The 18517-nt window shown below is 44.8% G+C and overlaps 1 protein-coding gene across 1 annotated transcript in view; it reads right to left on the reverse strand.

Annotated features, from left to right (window-relative positions):
• Positions 1–1581, reverse strand: part of LOC137380860 (alpha-2,8-sialyltransferase 8F-like) — a 44634-nt gene extending 43053 nt beyond the window's left edge. The window contains exons 1-3 of the mRNA XM_068053272.1: positions 1546–1581; positions 1206–1381; positions 40–126 (exon numbers count right to left, since the gene is read on the reverse strand). Of these exons, the coding sequence (XP_067909373.1) occupies positions 40–126; positions 1206–1381; positions 1546–1581 (299 nt within the window). The remainder of the gene's footprint in view (positions 1–39; positions 127–1205; positions 1382–1545) is intronic.
• Between the last annotated feature and the right edge of the window lie 16936 nt (positions 1582–18517).

The following is an 18517-nucleotide window of genomic DNA, read 5'->3' on the forward strand; positions in this document are numbered from 1 at the left end:
ATTGTTCAGCAGTACTGACCTTTGACATCAGAAAATTACCTTAATTTTTTGTGTTCTTCAGGATTCTTTTTCCATTTGCATTTCTGAACTTTCTTGAACAATTTAATAAAATCATCCTCAGAAAACCTAAAAATATAAAATCAAACAATGAAGAGTTAAACCGTAAGGAAGTCAATGCTGGAAATTCATGGTGTTATTGGTAACATCCAGATGTAATGCAGGTACTTCACAATTTTGAAGGTTAGATTTTAAGGCAGGACACATTTCTGTCAGGTTTTTTGTCAATGGAATTTCTGGTCTAGCTGGGGTGGAGGTGAGGACAATTCCTCCATCTGGCACTTTACCTGCTGAGACATACAAATCATGTGGATGGTGTTGGGACTGTTTTTCTGTTCTGCTTCATTTTGTTACTGTAAACACCAGAGTACACACACATCTGGTGCAACAACCACAGAATCAGGTCTTAAATGAGCTCAGAGTAAACAATTGAACATGAAGATTCAGGTAAATCATATTACACAATTCCAACATGATTACACAATTCTTTAGTGAGTTCACAATTCACTATAAGAATTCAAGTACATCACAATCCACAATCCAGCGTGACTACAGCATTGGGCAGTTACTGAAAACTCTCATACCAATTCTATCTTTAATCTCTACATTTCATACAGACTCCCACAAAAACACAATACATCAAAAGACACACAATGTGACATTGAACATATCAGCATAGAACCATGGGCAGCACAGTGGCGCAGTGGTTAGCACCACAACATCACAGCTCCAGCAACCCAGGTTCAATTCTGGGTATTGCCTGTGCAGAGTTTGCAAGTTCTCCCTGTGACTGCGTGGGTTTTCGTCGGGCGCTCCGGTTTCCTCACACAGCCAAAGACTTGCAGGTTGATAGGTAAATTGGCCATTATAAATTGCCCCTAGTATAGATAGGTGGTAGGGGAATTGAAAGATGTGGTAGGAATATGGGATTAATGTAGGATTAGTATAAATGGGTGATTGATGGTCAGCACAGACTCGGTGGGCTGAAGGGCCTGTTTCAGTGCTGTATCTCTAAATAAAATAAAATAAAACCAAGAAGATGCACTGAGCCCATCTCAACCTTTTCTAATCATCCTATTACCATGGTTAAATGGAGCTGAATTTTTCCAGCTTGCTGCTGATCTTGTTGGTGAACCGGCATGGCACACGTGCGAGATGTGCGCTGCAGAGCTGCCATGGAGAGGGCGAACCACCCACCCCGATGATGTAGAGGAGGCGGGCGCTCTGTCCCCGGCAACGGCATCCGGCACCACCGCTCAGGCGCCAGCTCATTTTTGAAGGACTCAAACCCTTCAGGACCATTTACATTTTTAAATGGCCCAGTCTGCAAAAAATACAATTAAAATTTTAATCGCGCTTTTAATTCCCTCTCCCAAACCACCCCCCACAAATGAGGATTCAATCGGAAATTGCCCTGTCCCTGCAAAAAAGCCTTTGTGCTGATCTTGAACTTCCCCCGCCACCACCCCCACCCCCGCCGTCACAAACCTGATTAACTTTGACGGTGAACCCTTTCTCAACCATCGCCGTAACCAATAGTAAGAGTTTCTCCCCTCACCTGCCCTGAAAGCTTCACTCCTCCCCCTCCCCACCACTGTTCCGCCTTGGATCTCCAAACGGAGATCCAAAGACGTGGGAGTTCCGGCAATCAGCCGGAATATTGGTGTGGGATGGCCGCAGGGATGAGGTAAGTGATTATGCATTAATTAACATTTATTTAAATATTTAAATTAAGGTTCTGTCGATGTGCGGCCGGGGTGGTGGGGAGATGCTGCCACAAGGTCGCACCGCCGCTGATAATATGGGACGGTGCCATCCCAGCATTGAGGCCCATGGTAGGCCTCTCTCAGAGGTTTCTTCTGGTCCTACCGGTTACGGCCCTCCCAACGTCGGGGGGCTGGTAAAATCCAGCCCATGGTCTAATGAAGCTCTTCAATCATTTTATTCCTATAAACACAGTGAACAGACTAATATCTCCCCAAAAGCTCAAGACATGAATGAACAAACTTCAAATATTCATTCAATTCTTCATCCTTGCCTTAGGCCTGCTTCACAAAGTATCCCTGTTCAGCAGAAAGCCATTTTAAATCATTGTGTGCTGATTGCAAAACAATAATGGCATAAAGGTAGAGTGAGCCTATATACCCACACTTCCCTGATCCTTCTCTGTTGTTTAGACCAGGAATAATCTGGGCAACATTTCTAAAGTCATTTCAGACCATTTAACAACATTGTCCAGTTGTAGTCCTTGTTTTCAAACACGCCATCCTGTAGTAAATCAAAATTACCAGCACAATTAACAGAACCAGCATAGGGAGTGGGTGCACCATCATGTTGGGCACACCAGTAACCATCGAGCTCCATCTGAATAATGAATGCCACCAGCTCACATGTGACATTTCCATTCCCACAACAATCACTTAATTCAAATGTTGAAGCTGTTAAAAGCTTCCATTCCATTTCCACATCTCCTTCCTCCAAATAGCAACACAATCGGTGTTTACTAAGGAAGAAGAAGAGGTCCAGAATAACGGTAGAAGCAGAGATGGTAGAGGTAATGGATGGGGTGAACATTGATAGGCAGATGTACTGGAAAGATTGTCTAAGCTTAGAGTGGATATGTTGCATGGTCTGGATGGCCTGCATCCCAGGTTGCTAAGGGAAGTGGAAGTGGAGATAGCGGAAGGGCTCGCCATCATCTTACAATCTTCCCTAGATAGGGAGGTGCCATAGAATTGGAAAGTGGCAAATGTGACATCCTCAGTCAAGAAAGAACAAAGAACAAAGAACAGTACAGCACAGGAACAGGCCATTCGGCCCTCCAAGCCTGCACCAATCTTGAGGCCCGTCTCAACTAAAACCTTCTGCACTTCCAGGGTCTGTATCCCTCTATTCCCATCCTATTCATGTATTTGTCAAGATGCCTCTTAAACGTTGCTATCGTACCTGCTTCCACCACCTCCCCCAGCAGCAAGTTCCAGGCACTCACCACCCTCTGTGTAAAGAACTTGCCTCGCACATCCCCTCTAAACGTTGCCCCTTGTACCTTAAAACTATCTCCCCTAGCTCTTCCACCCTGGGAAAAAGCTTCTGACTATCCACTCTGTCCATGCCACTCATAACTTTGTAAACCTCTATCATGTCGCCCCTCCACCTCCGTCGTTCCAGTGAAAACAATCCGAGTTTATCCAACCTCTCCTCATAGCTAATGTCCTCCAGACCAGGCAACACCCTGATGAACCTCTTCTGCACCTTCTCCAAAGCCTCCATGTCCTTCTGGTAGTGTGGCGACCAGAATTGCACGCAATATTCTAAATGTGGCCTAACTAAGGTTCTGTACAGCTGCATCATGACTTGCCAATTTTATAATCTATGCCCCGAATGATGAAGGCAAGCATGCCGTATACCTTCTTGACTACCTTATCCACCTGCGTTGCCACTTTCAGTGACCTGTGGACCTGTACGCCCAGATCTCTCTGCCTGTCAATACTCCTAAGGGTTCTGCCATTTACTGTATACTTCCCACCTGCGTTAGACCTTCCAAAATGCATTACCTCACATTTGTCCGGAATAAATTCCATCTCTTGGGCTATTTCTCCGCCCAAGTCTCCAACCGATCTATATCCTGCTGTATCCTCTGACAATCCTCATCACTATCCGCAACTCCATCAACCTTTGTGTCGTCCGCAAACTTACTAATCAGACCAGCTACATTTTCCTCCAAATCATTTATTTATACTACAAACAGCAAAGATCCCAGCACTGATCCCTGCGGAACACCACTAGTCAAAGCCCTCCATTCAGAAAAGCACCCTTCCACCGCCACCCTCTGTCTTCTATGACCAAGCCCGTTCTGTATCCATCTTGCCAGCTCACCTCTGATCCTGTGTGACTTCACCTTTTGTACCAGTCTGCCATGAGGGACCTTGTCAAAGGCTTTACTGAAGTCCATGTAGACAACATCTACTGCCCGTCCTTTAACAAACATCATCGTCACTTCCTCAAAAAACGCAATCAAGTTAGTGAGACACGACCTCCCCTTCACAAAACCATGCTGCCTCTCGCTAATAAGTTCATTTGTTTCCAAATGGGAGTAAATCCTGTCCCGAAGAATCCTCTCTAATAATTTCCCTACCACTGACGTAAGGCTCACCGGCCTATAATTTCCTGGATTATCCTTGCTACCCTTCTTGAACAAAGGAACAACATTGGCTATTCTCCAGTCCTCTGGGACCTCACCTGTAGCCAATGAGGTCACAAAGATTTCTGTCAAGGCCCCAGCAATTTCTTCCCTTGCCTCCCTCAGTATTCTGGGATAGATCCCATCAGGCCCTGGGGACTTATCTACCTTAATGCTTTGCAAGATGCCCAACACCTCCTCTTTTTTGATAACGACATGACCCAGACTATCTACACTCCCTTCCCTAGACTCATCATCCACCAAGTCCTTCTCTTTTGTGAATACTGATGCAAAGTACTCATTTAGTACCTCGCCCATTTCCTCTGGCTCCACACATAGATTCCCTCCTCTGTCCTTGAGTGGGCCAACCCTTTCCCTGGTTACCCTCTTGCTCTTTATATACATGTAAAAAGTCTTGGGATTCTCCTTAATCCTGTTTGCCAATGACTTTTCATAACCCCTTTCAGCCTTCCTGACTCCTTGCTTAAGTTCCTTCCGACTGTCTTTATATTCCTCAAGGGCTTCGTTTGTTCCCAGCATTCTAGCCCTTACGAATGCTTCCTTTTTCTTTTTGACGAGGCTCACAATATCCCTTGTTCCCCAAGGTTCCCGAAACTTGCCAAACTTATCCTTCTTTCTCACAGGAACATGCCAGTCCTGGATTCTAATCAACTGACGTTTGAAAGACTCCCACATGTCAGATGTTGATTTACCCTCAAACAGCTGCCCCCAAACTAAATTCTTCAGTTCCTGCCTAATATTGTTATAATTAGCCTTCCCCCAATTTAGCACCTTCACCCGAGGACTACTCTTATCCTGATCCACAAGTACCTTAAAACTTACGGAATTATGGACACTGTTCCCGAAATGCTCCCCTACTGAAACTTCGACCACCTAGCCGGGCTCATTCCCCAATACCAGATCCAGTACAGCCCCATCCCTAGTTGGACTAGCTACATATTGTTTCAAGAAGCCCTCCTAGATGCTCCATACAAATTCTGCCCCATCCAAGCCCCTGGCACTAAGTGAGTCCCAGTCAATATCGGGGAAGTTAAAATCACCCACCACTACAACCCTGTTACCTATACATCTTTTAAAATCTGTCTACATATCTGATCCTCCACCTCCCGTTGGCTGTTGGGAGGCCTGTAGTAAGCCCCCAACATCGTGACTACACCCTTCCTATTCCTGAGCTCCACCCATATTGCCTCACTGCACGGCCCCTCTGAGGTGTCCTCCCGCAGTACAGCTGTGATGTTCTCCTTAACCAGTAATGCAACTGCCCCATGCCTTTTACATCCCCCTCTATCCCGCCTGAAGCTTCTAAATCCTGGAACATTTAGCTGCCAATCCTGTCCTTCCCTCAACCAAGTCTCTGTAATAGCAACAACAGCATAGTTCCAAGTACTAATCCAAACTCTAAGTTCATCTGCCTTACCTGTTATACCTCTCGTATTGAAACAAATACACTTCAGACCACCAGTCCCACTGTGCTCAGCAACATCTGCCTGTTCTTCCTCTTAGTCTCACTGGCCTTATTTGCTAGTTCCGCCTCATTTATTTCACCTGCTGTCCTACTGCTCTGTTTCCCACTCCCCTGGCACACTAGTTTAAACCCTCCTGAGTGACGCTAGCAAATCTCGCAGCCAGGATATTTGTGCCCCTCCAGTTTAGATGCAACCTGTCCTTCTTGTACAGGTCCCACCTATCCCTGAAGCGATCACAATAATCCAGATATCTGAAACCCTCCCTCCTGCACCAGCTGTTCAGCCACGTGTTTAGCTGCACTATCTTCCTATTTCGAGCCTCACTGGCACGTGGCACAGGGAGTAATCCAGAGATTACAACCCGAGAGGTCCTGTCTTTTAACTTTCTACCTAACTATTTCTAGTAACCACAGGCCAGTCAGTTTAACATAAGTGGTAGGTAAGGTTTTAGAAACAATAATCACAGAAAAAATTAACCAGCATTCGGAGAGGTTTGAGTTAACTAAGGAGAACCAGCATGGATTTGTAAAAGGCGGATCCTGTTTGACTAATCTAATTGAATTTTTTGATGAAGTAACAGAGAATGTTGATGAAGGGAAGGCAATGGATGTTGTCTACATGGATTTTAAGAAAGTGTTTAACAACGTACCACATAAAAGGCTGGTTAGTAAAACTGAGACTCACGGAATAGGAAGGTCAGTGTTAGCTTGGATAAAAAATAATTAGCTTAAGGACAGAAAACAGCGATTTGAGGTAAATGACGAGGAAAGGTCACAGACCTGAAAAATTAACCTCAGCTTCTCTCGCTACAGATGCTGCCTGACCTGCTGAGTATTTCCAGCACTTTATGGAGGATGGTAGACCGTGGTGTCCCCCAAGGATCAACATATGGCAGATGGAATTGAATAAAGAAAAGTATTAAGTGGTGCATTTTGGCAGAATGGATAGGGAAATCAATATATACTTAATGGCACCGTTCTGAAGAGTGAGCAGGTACCGAGAGATTTGAAGTTTCATGTGCATCGATCCTTGAAGATGGCAGGACATATTGAGAGAGTAATTAGCAAAGCATATTGGATTAAAGCAAAATACTGCAGATGCTGGAAATCTGAAATAAAAACAGAAAGTGCTGGAAATACTCAGGAGATCAGGCAGCATCTGTGGAGAGAGAAGCAGAATTAACATTTCAGGTCTGTGACCTTTCATCAGACTTGCTGAAACAAAGGGCGGCACAGTGGTGCAGTGGTTAGCACCGCAGCCTCACAGCTCCAGCGACCCGGGTTCAATTCTGGGTACTGCCTGTGTGGAGTTTGCAAGTTCTCCCTGAGTCTGCGTGGCTTTTCTCCGGGTGCTCCGGTTTCCTCCCACAAGCCAAAAGACTTGCAGGTTGGTAGGTGAATTGGCCATTATAAATTGTCCCTAGTATAGGTAGGTGGTAGGGAAACATAGGGACAGGTGGGGATGTGGTAGGAATATGGGATTAGTGTAGGATTAGTATAAATGGGTGGTTGATGGTTGGCACAGATTCGCTGGGCCGAAGGGCCTGTTTCAGTGCTGTATCTCTAAACTAAACTAAACTAAAGAAGTCATGCGGAACCTGTGGAAAGTTCTGGTTATGACACAACTAGGGTATTGTGCCCAGTTCTGGTCCAGATGGTCCTTGAGAGGGTTCAGAGGAGATTTACAAGAATGGATCCAGTGATGAGGGAAATTAGCTGCACGGTTAGGCTGAAGAAGCTGAAGTTGTTATCCTTAGAGCAAAGCAGATTGAGCGGATATCTGATAGAGGTATATAAGATTATGACAGGTTCAGATAAGGTAGACAAGGAAAAGCTGTTCCTATTAGCTCATGATACAAGGATGAGGGGGACACAGATTGAAGGTTTTGGGCAAGAGATACAGTGGGGTTTGAGGAAGAACATTTTTAGGCAGTGAGTGTTAATGACCTGGAGCCCGCTGCCTATGAGAGTTGTGGAAGTGGAGAAAATCAATGATTTCAAAAAGAAATTGGAGAGGCACTTGAGGGAAATAAACGTGGAGGTCTACAGGGATAGAGCAAGGAACATAGGAGGAGGAGTAGGAAACCAAGGCCCCTGCCCACCAGCACCCACATTGGGAAAATGCTGGGAGTCTGGCTTGATGGAGCTGACGGGCACTCCAGCTGGGGAAGGGGGTACCGGTCAGACACTGGTAAAATGGCCATCAATAGGACAATTAATTGGCTCAATTGGCCACCCACCTCCAGTCGGTGGGCAACTTAGCATTGCCATCCCCACACAGTGGGAAAGTGACCTGGCGGCAGGAATATGTTGGGCTTCCCTCATGACACCTTTTTCCATCATTTTACCGCCCTTCCCACCTCCCAGTCTGTCTTCAATGGGCTGGTAAAATTCTGCCCTCTGACTCTATGGCAATTAGGCTTGCTGTAAACTCAGATTCTCAGAATGCTTTTTGAAAGTATGATGGTCTGTGATCACTTTGTGTCGAAAGGATTGCAAACTACCATACTTCACAATTAGAAGCGATTGATTAGGACAATAAGATACATCTTCCAGATGTGTGTTTATTGTATCTGATTATGAGTAACAACAAACCCATGACAAGGATGCAGATTTTGTTCACACAATCTCCCAAACTCCATATCCACCATCACAAATTTATTTAACCTTCGCACTTCAACATTACATGAGTGATAGCATTCCCTACAGGATGTTAAATTACCATTGTCCTGATGGATATTATCACACACAGACTTATCATCAAAGATCCAATGAAACCTCTGATCAATTTCTATTGAATTTAGTAAACGCCCTGCTGATGGATCCCAAAACAATATCAGTCAATCCTCATAGATTTCACGTAAATTTTCAGAACAAAAGTTGTTGATTGATGAATTAAAAACAGAATTAATCTGATATTAGAATGCACAAAAACACATGGTTGCTTGTGGAAAGAGGTATCCTGGTTGCATTTCAGAAGAAGACACACCGAGACATCATCAATCAATGTCAGCTTGTATCAGCTTCTTGCAGCTTTCAAGTACCTGGGTGCATATGTGCATAAATCATTGAAGGTGGCAGGACAGGTTGAGAGAGCAGTTGATAGAGCATACAGTATCCGAAGCTTCATTAATGGGGGCAAAGAGTACAAAAACTAGGAGTTATGTTAAAATAAATGTTCTGATGAACGGTCATCTGCTTCTCTTTCCACAGATGCTGCCAGACTTCCTGAGTATTTCCAGCACTTTCTCTTTTTTTGAGGTTATGTTAAACTTGGATAGAACACTGGTTTGGCTTCATCTGGAATATAGTGTCCAGTTCTGGGAACCACACTTTAGGAAAGATGTGAAGGCATTAGAGAGACAGCAGAAAAGATTCACAAGAATAGTTCCAGGGATGAAGAACTTCCGTTATGTGGATAAATTAGAGAAGTTGGGAATGTTTGCCTTAGAGAAGAGAAGGTTGAGAGGAGATTTGATAGAGATGTTCGAAATCAAGAGGGGTCTGGATGGAGCAGATAAGGAAAAATTGTCCCATTGGTGGAAGAATCGTGAACAAGAGGGTGCAGATTTAAGGTTAGTGGCAATAGGAGCAATAGTGACATGAGGAAAAATATTTTCATGCAGTGAATGGTTAGGATCTGGAATGCTGTGCCTGAGAGTGTGGTGGGGGCAGGTTCAATCAAGGCACTCAAGAGGGAATCGGATTGTTATCTGAAAAGGAAGAATGTGCAGGGCTACAGGGAAGAGGCAGGGGAGTGGTTCTAGATAAATTGCTCTTTTGAAGTGCCAATGCAGACACGATGGGCCAAATGGCCTCCTTCAGTGCTGAAACAATTCTGTGATTCTGTTATTCTGTGAAGAAAACTTAAATATTATACATACACTGAGCAACTCTGTATTACAATCTAACTACAAGATGTCAACAGATTGTTGCGGACAGGTGGAAAGGGGTTTGGGTGATTTCTACTGTTCACCTCCCAACTGACCCAAATCGTATTATTTTAAATGCTGCATTAGCCCCTGAATGTCTTTCAGACCAAACAAACAGACAAATTGAAGGTTTTCTCATAGGTTAAGGGAAGGTAACTATTTATTTTTACACAATTCCCGAAATGGTAGCAACCTCACCCATGTACACGTTCACTCACACACACCTACAAAAGAACCGATAGAAAGAAAAAAGGTAATTATATTAAAGTTCAACATGAGGCAGAAGGGCAGGTTAATAGGGTGGTGAAAAAGGCATATGGGACACTTGCCTTTATCAATTGAGGCATAGATTACAAAAGCAGGGAGGTCATGTTGGAGTTGTACAGGACTTTGGTAAGGCCACAGCTGGAGTATTGTGTGAAATTCTGGTCGCCACATTATAGGAAGGATGTGATTGCATTGGAGGGGGTGCAGAGAGGATTCACCAGGATGTTGCCTGGGATGGAACATTTAAGCTATGAAGAGAGGGTGGACAGGCTTGGGTTGTTTTCGCTGGAGCAGAGAAGACTGAGGGGTGAGCTGATCGAGGTGTACAAGATTATAAGGGGCATGGACAGGGTGGATAGGGAGCAGCTGTTCCCCTTAGTTGAAGGGTCAGTTACGAGGGGTCACAAGTTTAAGGTGAGGGGCGGGAGGTTTAAGGGGGATTTGAAGAAGAGCTTTTTTACCCAGAGGGTGGTGACGGTCTGCAATGCCCTGTGAACCGGGTTGCCTCACATCCTTTAAAAAGTCCCTAGATGAGCACTTGGCATGTCATAACATTCAAGGCTTTGGGCCAAGTGCTGACAAATGGGATTAGGTAGACAGGTCAGGTGTCTTTAATGCATTGGTGCAGACTCGATGGGCCGAAGGGCCTCTTCTACACTGTATAATTCTGTGATTCTGTTATTCTGTGATTCTGAAGTGTTCATGGTTTATGGTAAACCTGTTGAATCGTCACAGGACAGTCTCTTTCAAAGGTGCAGGCCTGGGTGTTTTTACGTCTTGAATTTGTTGAGGTGTTGTAGATTTTCTGGTGGTTAAAGCTTCTGACTGTAGGTGGTGATCACTTTAAGTTCTCTGCTGCAGAAAGTTGAAGTGTAGAATTAGCAGCAGGGCTTCCTCCTTGCTTGGCAGGGTCTCTGTCACTGCCACTGGCTGGACTGCATTCTGAAGGTGTTGGCTTGATCTCTCCCTCTCTTTCCAGACGGTAACTTTTTAAGGTAAAAATTCATCATGTTAGAGTTTCAGATAGGAAATACAAGGTCCTGTCCCCTGGTATGACCACACAACGGACCAGGATGTCAGGAACATGGCTATGGATTGATGTCTGAATGAGGACCATTCTGCTAACATGATGCCATTTCACACCGATTCAATTTTGTTTGGGCTGTGCTATCACCAGGTGAGGCACGGGTCTCAGGCTCCCCTCCCGCACCTTTCCTGATTTGGCCATCACACTGTTTAACTTTTTAAAAACACAGTGTTTTTAGCTTCACCTCAGTGACTCCTTGCTCATTGCTCTCTAGTTATAATTGTAAATGAACCAGACAGACTTCCTTATGTTTAAACAAGAAAGGTGTAAATTTGTTAGCCTTTACACTCTAATTCAGGTAAAGTTATTAAAAATACATGCTAGCATGCATACGCGATAAACACACTCACAAATAGATATATAGGAGGAAAAGAATTAAAGGGGAAGGGTTTGGAGTAGTAAATGGAATTCAGTTACTGGATTTGGTTTGGGTGTTAGGACCGAGATTGGAGTTAAGTCTTGCATTTCTCGTTGGGGCCCAGTGTACACTTTCAAATTTGTTTCACTGGTACTTGAAGGCTGAAGCAGTCCTCTTAAGCTGTTTCCATGAGTCCCTAGAGCTTTGCTGGTGAGAGAGAGAGAGCGCTGCTTTATTCTTGAAGTTCAATTGCAGTCTGCCTCAAACATTTCTGTGAGGCAAAATGCAATCAATTCCCAGGTTGGCCAGCAGGTAAGTTATGTGACCAGCTGTTTGTTTAAAATAGCATCACCTGAAAGGGTTGTTGATTCTTCAAAGCTTACTAGATACACTCAGTGGGAGGGTGGAGGGTTGGAGTACTAGCTCTTAGACAATGGCTCTCCTTGTCTACTGATCATCACGATTGACAAGCACCATCTCGCTAATTGAATCAGGGAGCACTCTCATTGTCTCTCTATGCAGCTGTCTCTCAGAATGCAAATGTGCAGCCATGTTTCAGCTGTTTAGCTCCGTGGTCTTTTAAACAAGTTATGTTCAATGTCCAGTAAAAGTTCAAATAATGTTCCATATGATGAAATTAAAATGTTTCCCTTTGGCAGGTGTGGATTCCATCACATATGTGAGACCGTCAGTCTCCAGAATCCCTTATTAGTTCATTTGTGTTGATAAGAGTCATTAATATGCAATAATGCTCTTTTCAATTTCAAAGAGATTCTTTCCAGAGCTATTTCAGGTGAGGGTAATGAGTTCTATCCTTGTAGACAGGTTTGTTGATTTCCATACAGGAGGTGTCACGTGGAAACTACTCCATTCTGACTGTGTTACAAGTGTCCATGTTCTTGTGGTTTTGTCAATTGACTTTCTAAATTCATATTTCTTCCATTTCATTGTTTATTTCATCACAGCTGCTTCCATGCCTGACAAGATTATCATCCACACAGTAGCAGCATTCTCCCACCAGACCCCAAGTAAATTTAGAAATCCTTCTTTAAGGATGCGAAAAGTAGAACAGACAGGAAATCCATAAGCTAAGGACAAAAGGCCTAGAATCTCTGCACCATTATGGAGCAAAAGACACAAGTCCTGGTACAATAAGGTCGACAGGATGGTGAGAGTGGGATTCAGGGAGAGGGGTTTCACGGGTACGGTTGCTTCTTTCACCAGCACCCACATCTATCCAAAAATCACTTTTTGGGTGTGCCTCATGGGATCCTGAGCTACTCAGGATTTATGTAAATTAAAATTGGAAGTGATTGAAATACTGAGCTCTGTGACCCGACACTCAGTGCTTCTCCCCAACCCAACATAATTCTTCTCATAAATGTTTATTGTTTTCTACTGTTCAACAAATTTCTTATTCATCCCAAGATTTACTCTGAATCTGAATACTGGGTTACTTTACTTTGACATCTGCCATGAAGTCTGCCATCCTGTTTCATAATTGTTTCCAAGCACACTTTGCATTATAGAGAGAATAGTTACACTGTCAACTGTCTCCTGCCAGACAATACAGATAACTCTTGTCTGGGATTGTTTCCAGTGAGTGCCAAACCTCTTTTTCCTTAACTACATGCATCAGTCACCAACAGCATCAACCATCAGTATTCCCATGTACTTTCAGGAACACTTCATTGGCAACAAATAGTCTCAATCTATAAACCCCTTCTTTCGGTTCATGTGAAATGACAGATTTATTAAGGGAGTTTACTGACTTGAACTCCAAACTGATTCTTTGATATATTTAATCAACAAATTTTATTTGTAGATCATGGGAGAAACTTTTTCTGCAGTTTGCTCTCAGTTACGTTTTCAACCCTTTAAAATTAATTTTGGGGAGATCTCAGGGGTAAATTGGTTAGCCCACAAAAAGGGTACGGAGATCATGTTAGGCGATTAAGACACACCCATTGAGTGAAAAGCATGCCGACTTTGTGCTGCCTGTTCACAATGATAATTTCTACATGCAGTCAGCACTCCTCATGCTATTCATGGCTGCGTGCATCAGCAGGGTTGCTAACTTGTACTACATACATCTAACCTGCTCTACTGGACTGCACCTGTTAAACAAGAGGTGCATTGTGGTTGGAACAGGTGATAGAAATTGTTCTGCAACTGAATCTGACCTGGGAAAGATAGAACAATGGCTGATTATAGGAGAGAGTGGGCTCCAGATTTTCAAACACTGCATTGTCTTGGTGGAGGAGGTGAAAAGGAGGAAAGCGGGGCGGGGGTTGTTGGGGGGGGGGGGTGGATAACGGCAGGAGGCCCTCCATAAACACGAAGTGGGAAGCCGCAGAGATTAATGCCAGGAGTGTAGCCCCAAGGACCTGATGCAAAACCTCAAAAGAATGGTCAAGGTCTGAGAATGCATATTCAAATACCATATTCTACCAAGTGCACCACGAGCCTCAGCAACTGGTGAAGTCACCTTAGCCCAATCACTCACCTAACAACAAACTCTATCGAACACAACCCATACCAATCATAAATATGTTTCACCTCACCCCTACATGCTTAGTGCTGTTTCAGGTCTCACATCCACATGTCACAGCTTGCACACACTGCCAGCTATTCAATCATGACAGCTACGTCACCCAAACAGATTGAACAACGCTACTAACACACTCCCTACTCTCTTGCTGCAGAAGGTGGTACACATTCAGAGGCAGTAGGAACTAACTGGATGTGGAGAAGTGGGCCTGCAGGTTCTGACACCACCTCCCCACCCCCGCCCCGCCCCTGGAGAAGACAGTGCTGGCCATTGTAGGAAAGGCCATTGCTGAGGCCGAGGCCTCCGGTGGGGCTGAAGCCATTGAAGATGACCTTATCCTCACATGTAATCCTCTTCCTCACATCCCCCTCATCCCTATCTCTCTTTTGACTTACAACTTAAAGAAGATTTGGGCATGCACTTCTGAATTTCTCCGTTCCGCTCGCCATAAACTACTCTTTGTCCATTTTTCATTTAAGATACAGAGGAACTGCAACCTGCCCAGCGAGTTATTAAAGAGTAGGAAGATAGTGAAGATGAAGATACACTGTCACTGCATTTCTCAGCCGCAGCCACCTGCTCAGACGTTGACGGTGCATGTGGACTAACATTCACTGTCAGGATACAGAGCAGGCAAATCATGCTAATTTGATGCCATTTTGGTGCTCCTCGCTCCAGCCAACTCCCTCTCTTAACCTCCCATTCAACAGCATGAAAGATGCGACACCAATGCTATTTCAAGGGATCATCAACAGGTTGGTTGTTTGATTATCTCTTCTGGCTGTTGCTACAATTCTACATGTTTTGTGTGCTTTTCATCGTTGTTTCAAGTTTTAAATATCCACAGGGAATTGTGTGACAGAAGCTGAAGGACTTTTGCTGACTCCTAGACTTCTGCACCAGCTGCTTCCACACATGGGTGAGCTAGTAGGCCTTCTTCTTGGCACTGAGTATGACTGGCAGAATGAGCAGAAGCCACGCAGAGCAGGACAAGCTGTTAGAAGAGGGAGGAGGAGGGGAGAAGGTCTCTCAGCAGGAGTCCATACCCTCCCAAAATGTTCAGCACCAAATCCACAACCTGAACATCAGTGGCAATCAATGTTTAAGATGTCTGTGTTTCACTAAGGAGGTCATCATTGAAATTTACCAACTGCTGCAGCCACAGCTGCAATCTCAGAGCAGGGCAAGCACTCATTGCCAATGGCTGTGAAGGTAACTGTGGCTAGGAATGTTTATGGATCTAATTATCTGTTTGCAGTGCAGTGCTGCAAAAGGATGTCACTCAGGCTCTCTATGAAATGAAAGATAACTTTATTTCATTGCCTCTTGCCAGAGAGAAGCAGGCAAAGTGAGCACAAAGGTTTGCAAGGATTTCAGGTTGCCATTGACTATATGCACAATGCTTTGAGTGTGCCTCATGTCAATTGTACCATGCACCTGATCTGAAAGGAATTCCACTTCCTCAACATGCAGCTGTTGTGTGACCATAGGCAATGGATCATGCAGGTCAATACCTAATATTCTTGCACTTGTCACAATGCATTAATTCTGTGGCAGTCCTCTGTGTCAATCACCATGGCAAATCAAAGGGTGGCTACTGGGCGACAAATGCTGTCCATTAAGGACATGGCTCATGACTCAGGACTGCAACCCATGCACATTCAGCAGGCATCACAATGAAAGCCCTGCTGCTGCAAGAAATGTTATAAAGGAGACCATTGGCATCCTGAAGCAACGATTCTGCTGTCTGGACCACTCTGGAGGAACCCTGCAGTACTTGCATGAGCAGGTCTCAAGATTTGTCAAGGTATGTTGCATACTGCACAAGCCTGGTTACCATGGAGGAACAGCAAGATACCAGCCATCGGGTGAGAAGTTGTGGAGCAGGAGCACAAGGAGGAGGAAGAGGAACAGAAAGAAGTAGAAGAGGATGGGTGGCTGCAAACTAAATAACCCCTTTCTGCCTGGACTGTTCATCAACAAGTAAGTCAAGAGCAATACCGGGAGCCTCAACCCCAATTCCCCATTCACCAATAGACCCACACTCCTTATCTTCACTCTATCACTGACCATCACAGTGTCCTCTTACCCACAATGCAAAATTAAAAGCTAACCTAAAACATACATTCCAAGTCTTTTTGGCTGTGGGAGGAAACCGGAGCACCCGGAGGAAACCCACGCAGACACAGGGAGAACTTGCAAACTCCACACAGGCAGTACCCAGAATTGAACCCGGGTCGCTGGAGCTGTGAGGCTGCGGTGCTAACCACTGCGCAACTGTGCCGCCCTTGATGGGATGTGGATGTCGCTGGCAAGGCCAGCAATTGTTGCCCTCCCGAATTGCCCTTGAGAAGGTGATGGTGAGCTGCCTTCTTAAACTGCTGCAGTCCATCTGGTGTAAGTACACCCACAGAGCTGTTAGGAAGGGAGTTCCAGGTTATTGATCCAGTGACAGTGAAGGAATGGCGATATAGTTCCAAGTCAGGTTGATGTGTGTCTTGGAGGGCAACTTGCAGGTGGTGGTTTTCCGATTGTCTTCTGTCCTTGTCCTTGGAGGTGGAAGAGGTTGTGGGTTTGGAAGATGCTGTCGAAGGAGGCTTGGTGAGTTGCTGAAGTGCATCTTGTAGATGCTGCCACTCTATGCCAGTGGTGAAGGGAGTGACTGTTTAAAGTGGTGGATGGGGTGCTGAACAAGTGGGCTGCTTTATTTTGGATGGCATCGAGCTTTGAGTATTGTTGGAACTGCAAGTGTGGAGTATTCCATCACACTCCTGACTTGTGCCTTGTAGATGGTGGACAAGCTTTGGAGAGTCAGGAGGTGAGTTACTCATCACAGAATTCCCAGCCTCTGACCTACTCTTGTAGCCACAGTATTTATATAGCTGGTCCAGTTCAGTTTCTGGTCAATGGTATCTCACAGGATGTTGATGGTGAGGGATTCAGCGATGGAATGTCAAGGGGAGATGGTTAGATTCTCTCTGGTTGGAGATGGTCACTGGCTAGCACTTGTGTGATGCAAATGTGACTTTCCACTTATCAGCATAAGCCTGAATGTTGTCCAGGTCTTGCTGCATATGGACAATGACTGCTTCAGTATCTGAGAAGTCACGAATGGTACTGAACACTGTGCAATCATAAGCAAACATTCCCAATTCTGACCATATTTGGAGGAAAGGTCATCGATGAAACAGCTGAAGATGGTTGAGCATAAGACACTACCCTGAGGAACTCCTGCAGTAATGTCCTGGGGCTGGAGATGATTGGCCTCCAACAACCACAACCATCTTTCTTTGTGCCTGGTATGACTCCAGCCAACAGAGAGTTTTCCCCCCGAAACCCATTGACTTCAATTTTACAAGGGGTCCTTGATGCCATACTTAGTCAAATGCTGCCTTGATGTCAAGAGCTATCACTCTCACCTCATCTCTTGAATTCAGCTCTCTTATCCATGTTTGGACCAAGGCTGTAATTTGATCTGGAGCTGCGTGGCCCCGACAGAACCAAAAGTGAACATTGGTGAGTAAGTTATTACTGTGTAAGTTTTTTTTTTATTCGTTTCATGTGAACATCGCTGGCAATGCCAGAATTTCTTTCCCAAACCTACCTGCCCTTGAGAAGATGGTGGTGAGCTGCTTCTTAATCCACTTCAGTCTATCTGCTGCAGGTACATCCACACTGCTGTTAGGGAGGGAGTTCCAGGGTTTTGATCCAGCAACTATGAAGGAACATCAAAATAATTCCAAGTCTAGATGGTGTGTGGCTTAGAAGGGAACTTGCATACAGATAGTGGTGTTCCCATGCATCTGCTCCCATTGTCCTTCTCTGTGGAAGAGGTCGTGGGTTTGGATGGTGCTGTCGAAGGAGCCTTGATGATTTGCTGCTGTACTGGAACAGCTTGGCTAGGAGCGTGGCTAGTTCTGGAGCACAAGTCTTTAGTAGTATTGTCGGAATGTTGTCAGGGCTCATAGCCTTTGCAGTATTCAGTGACTTCAGCCATTTCTTGATATCATGTGGAGGGAATCAAACTGCCTGAAGACTGGCATCTATGATGCTGGGGACCTCAGGAGAAGGCTGAGATGGATCATCCACTTGGCACTTTTGGCTGAAGATGGATGCAAATGTTTCAGCCTTGTGCTTTGTACTGATGTGCTTGGCTCCTTCATCATTATGGATGAGGATATTTGTGGAGTCTCCTTCTCCTGTTAGTTGCCTAATTATCCCACCACAATTCACGACTAGATGTGGCAGGACTGCAGAGCTTTGATCTAATCTATTGGTTGTGGGATTGCTTAACTCTGTCTATCGCATGCTGTTTCTGCTGTTTAGCATGCATGTAGTCCTGTGCTGTAGCTTCACCAGGTTGGCACCTCATTATTAGATATGCGTGATGTTTCTCCTGGCATGCTCTCCTCCGTTCCTCTAGCTTTGATCCCCGAGCATGATGGTGATGGTAGAGTGAGGGATATGGCAGGCCACGAGGCTACAAAATGTGGTTGAATACAATTCTGCTGTTATTGATGGACTGCAGTGCTTCACAGATGCCCCATTTTAAGCTGCTCGATGAATCTATCTCATTTAGTACAGCAGTAGAGCCACAAA

This window comes from Heterodontus francisci, chromosome 2, assembly GCF_036365525.1.
Source record: "Heterodontus francisci isolate sHetFra1 chromosome 2, sHetFra1.hap1, whole genome shotgun sequence".
Classification (NCBI taxonomy): domain Eukaryota; kingdom Metazoa; phylum Chordata; class Chondrichthyes; order Heterodontiformes; family Heterodontidae; genus Heterodontus; species Heterodontus francisci.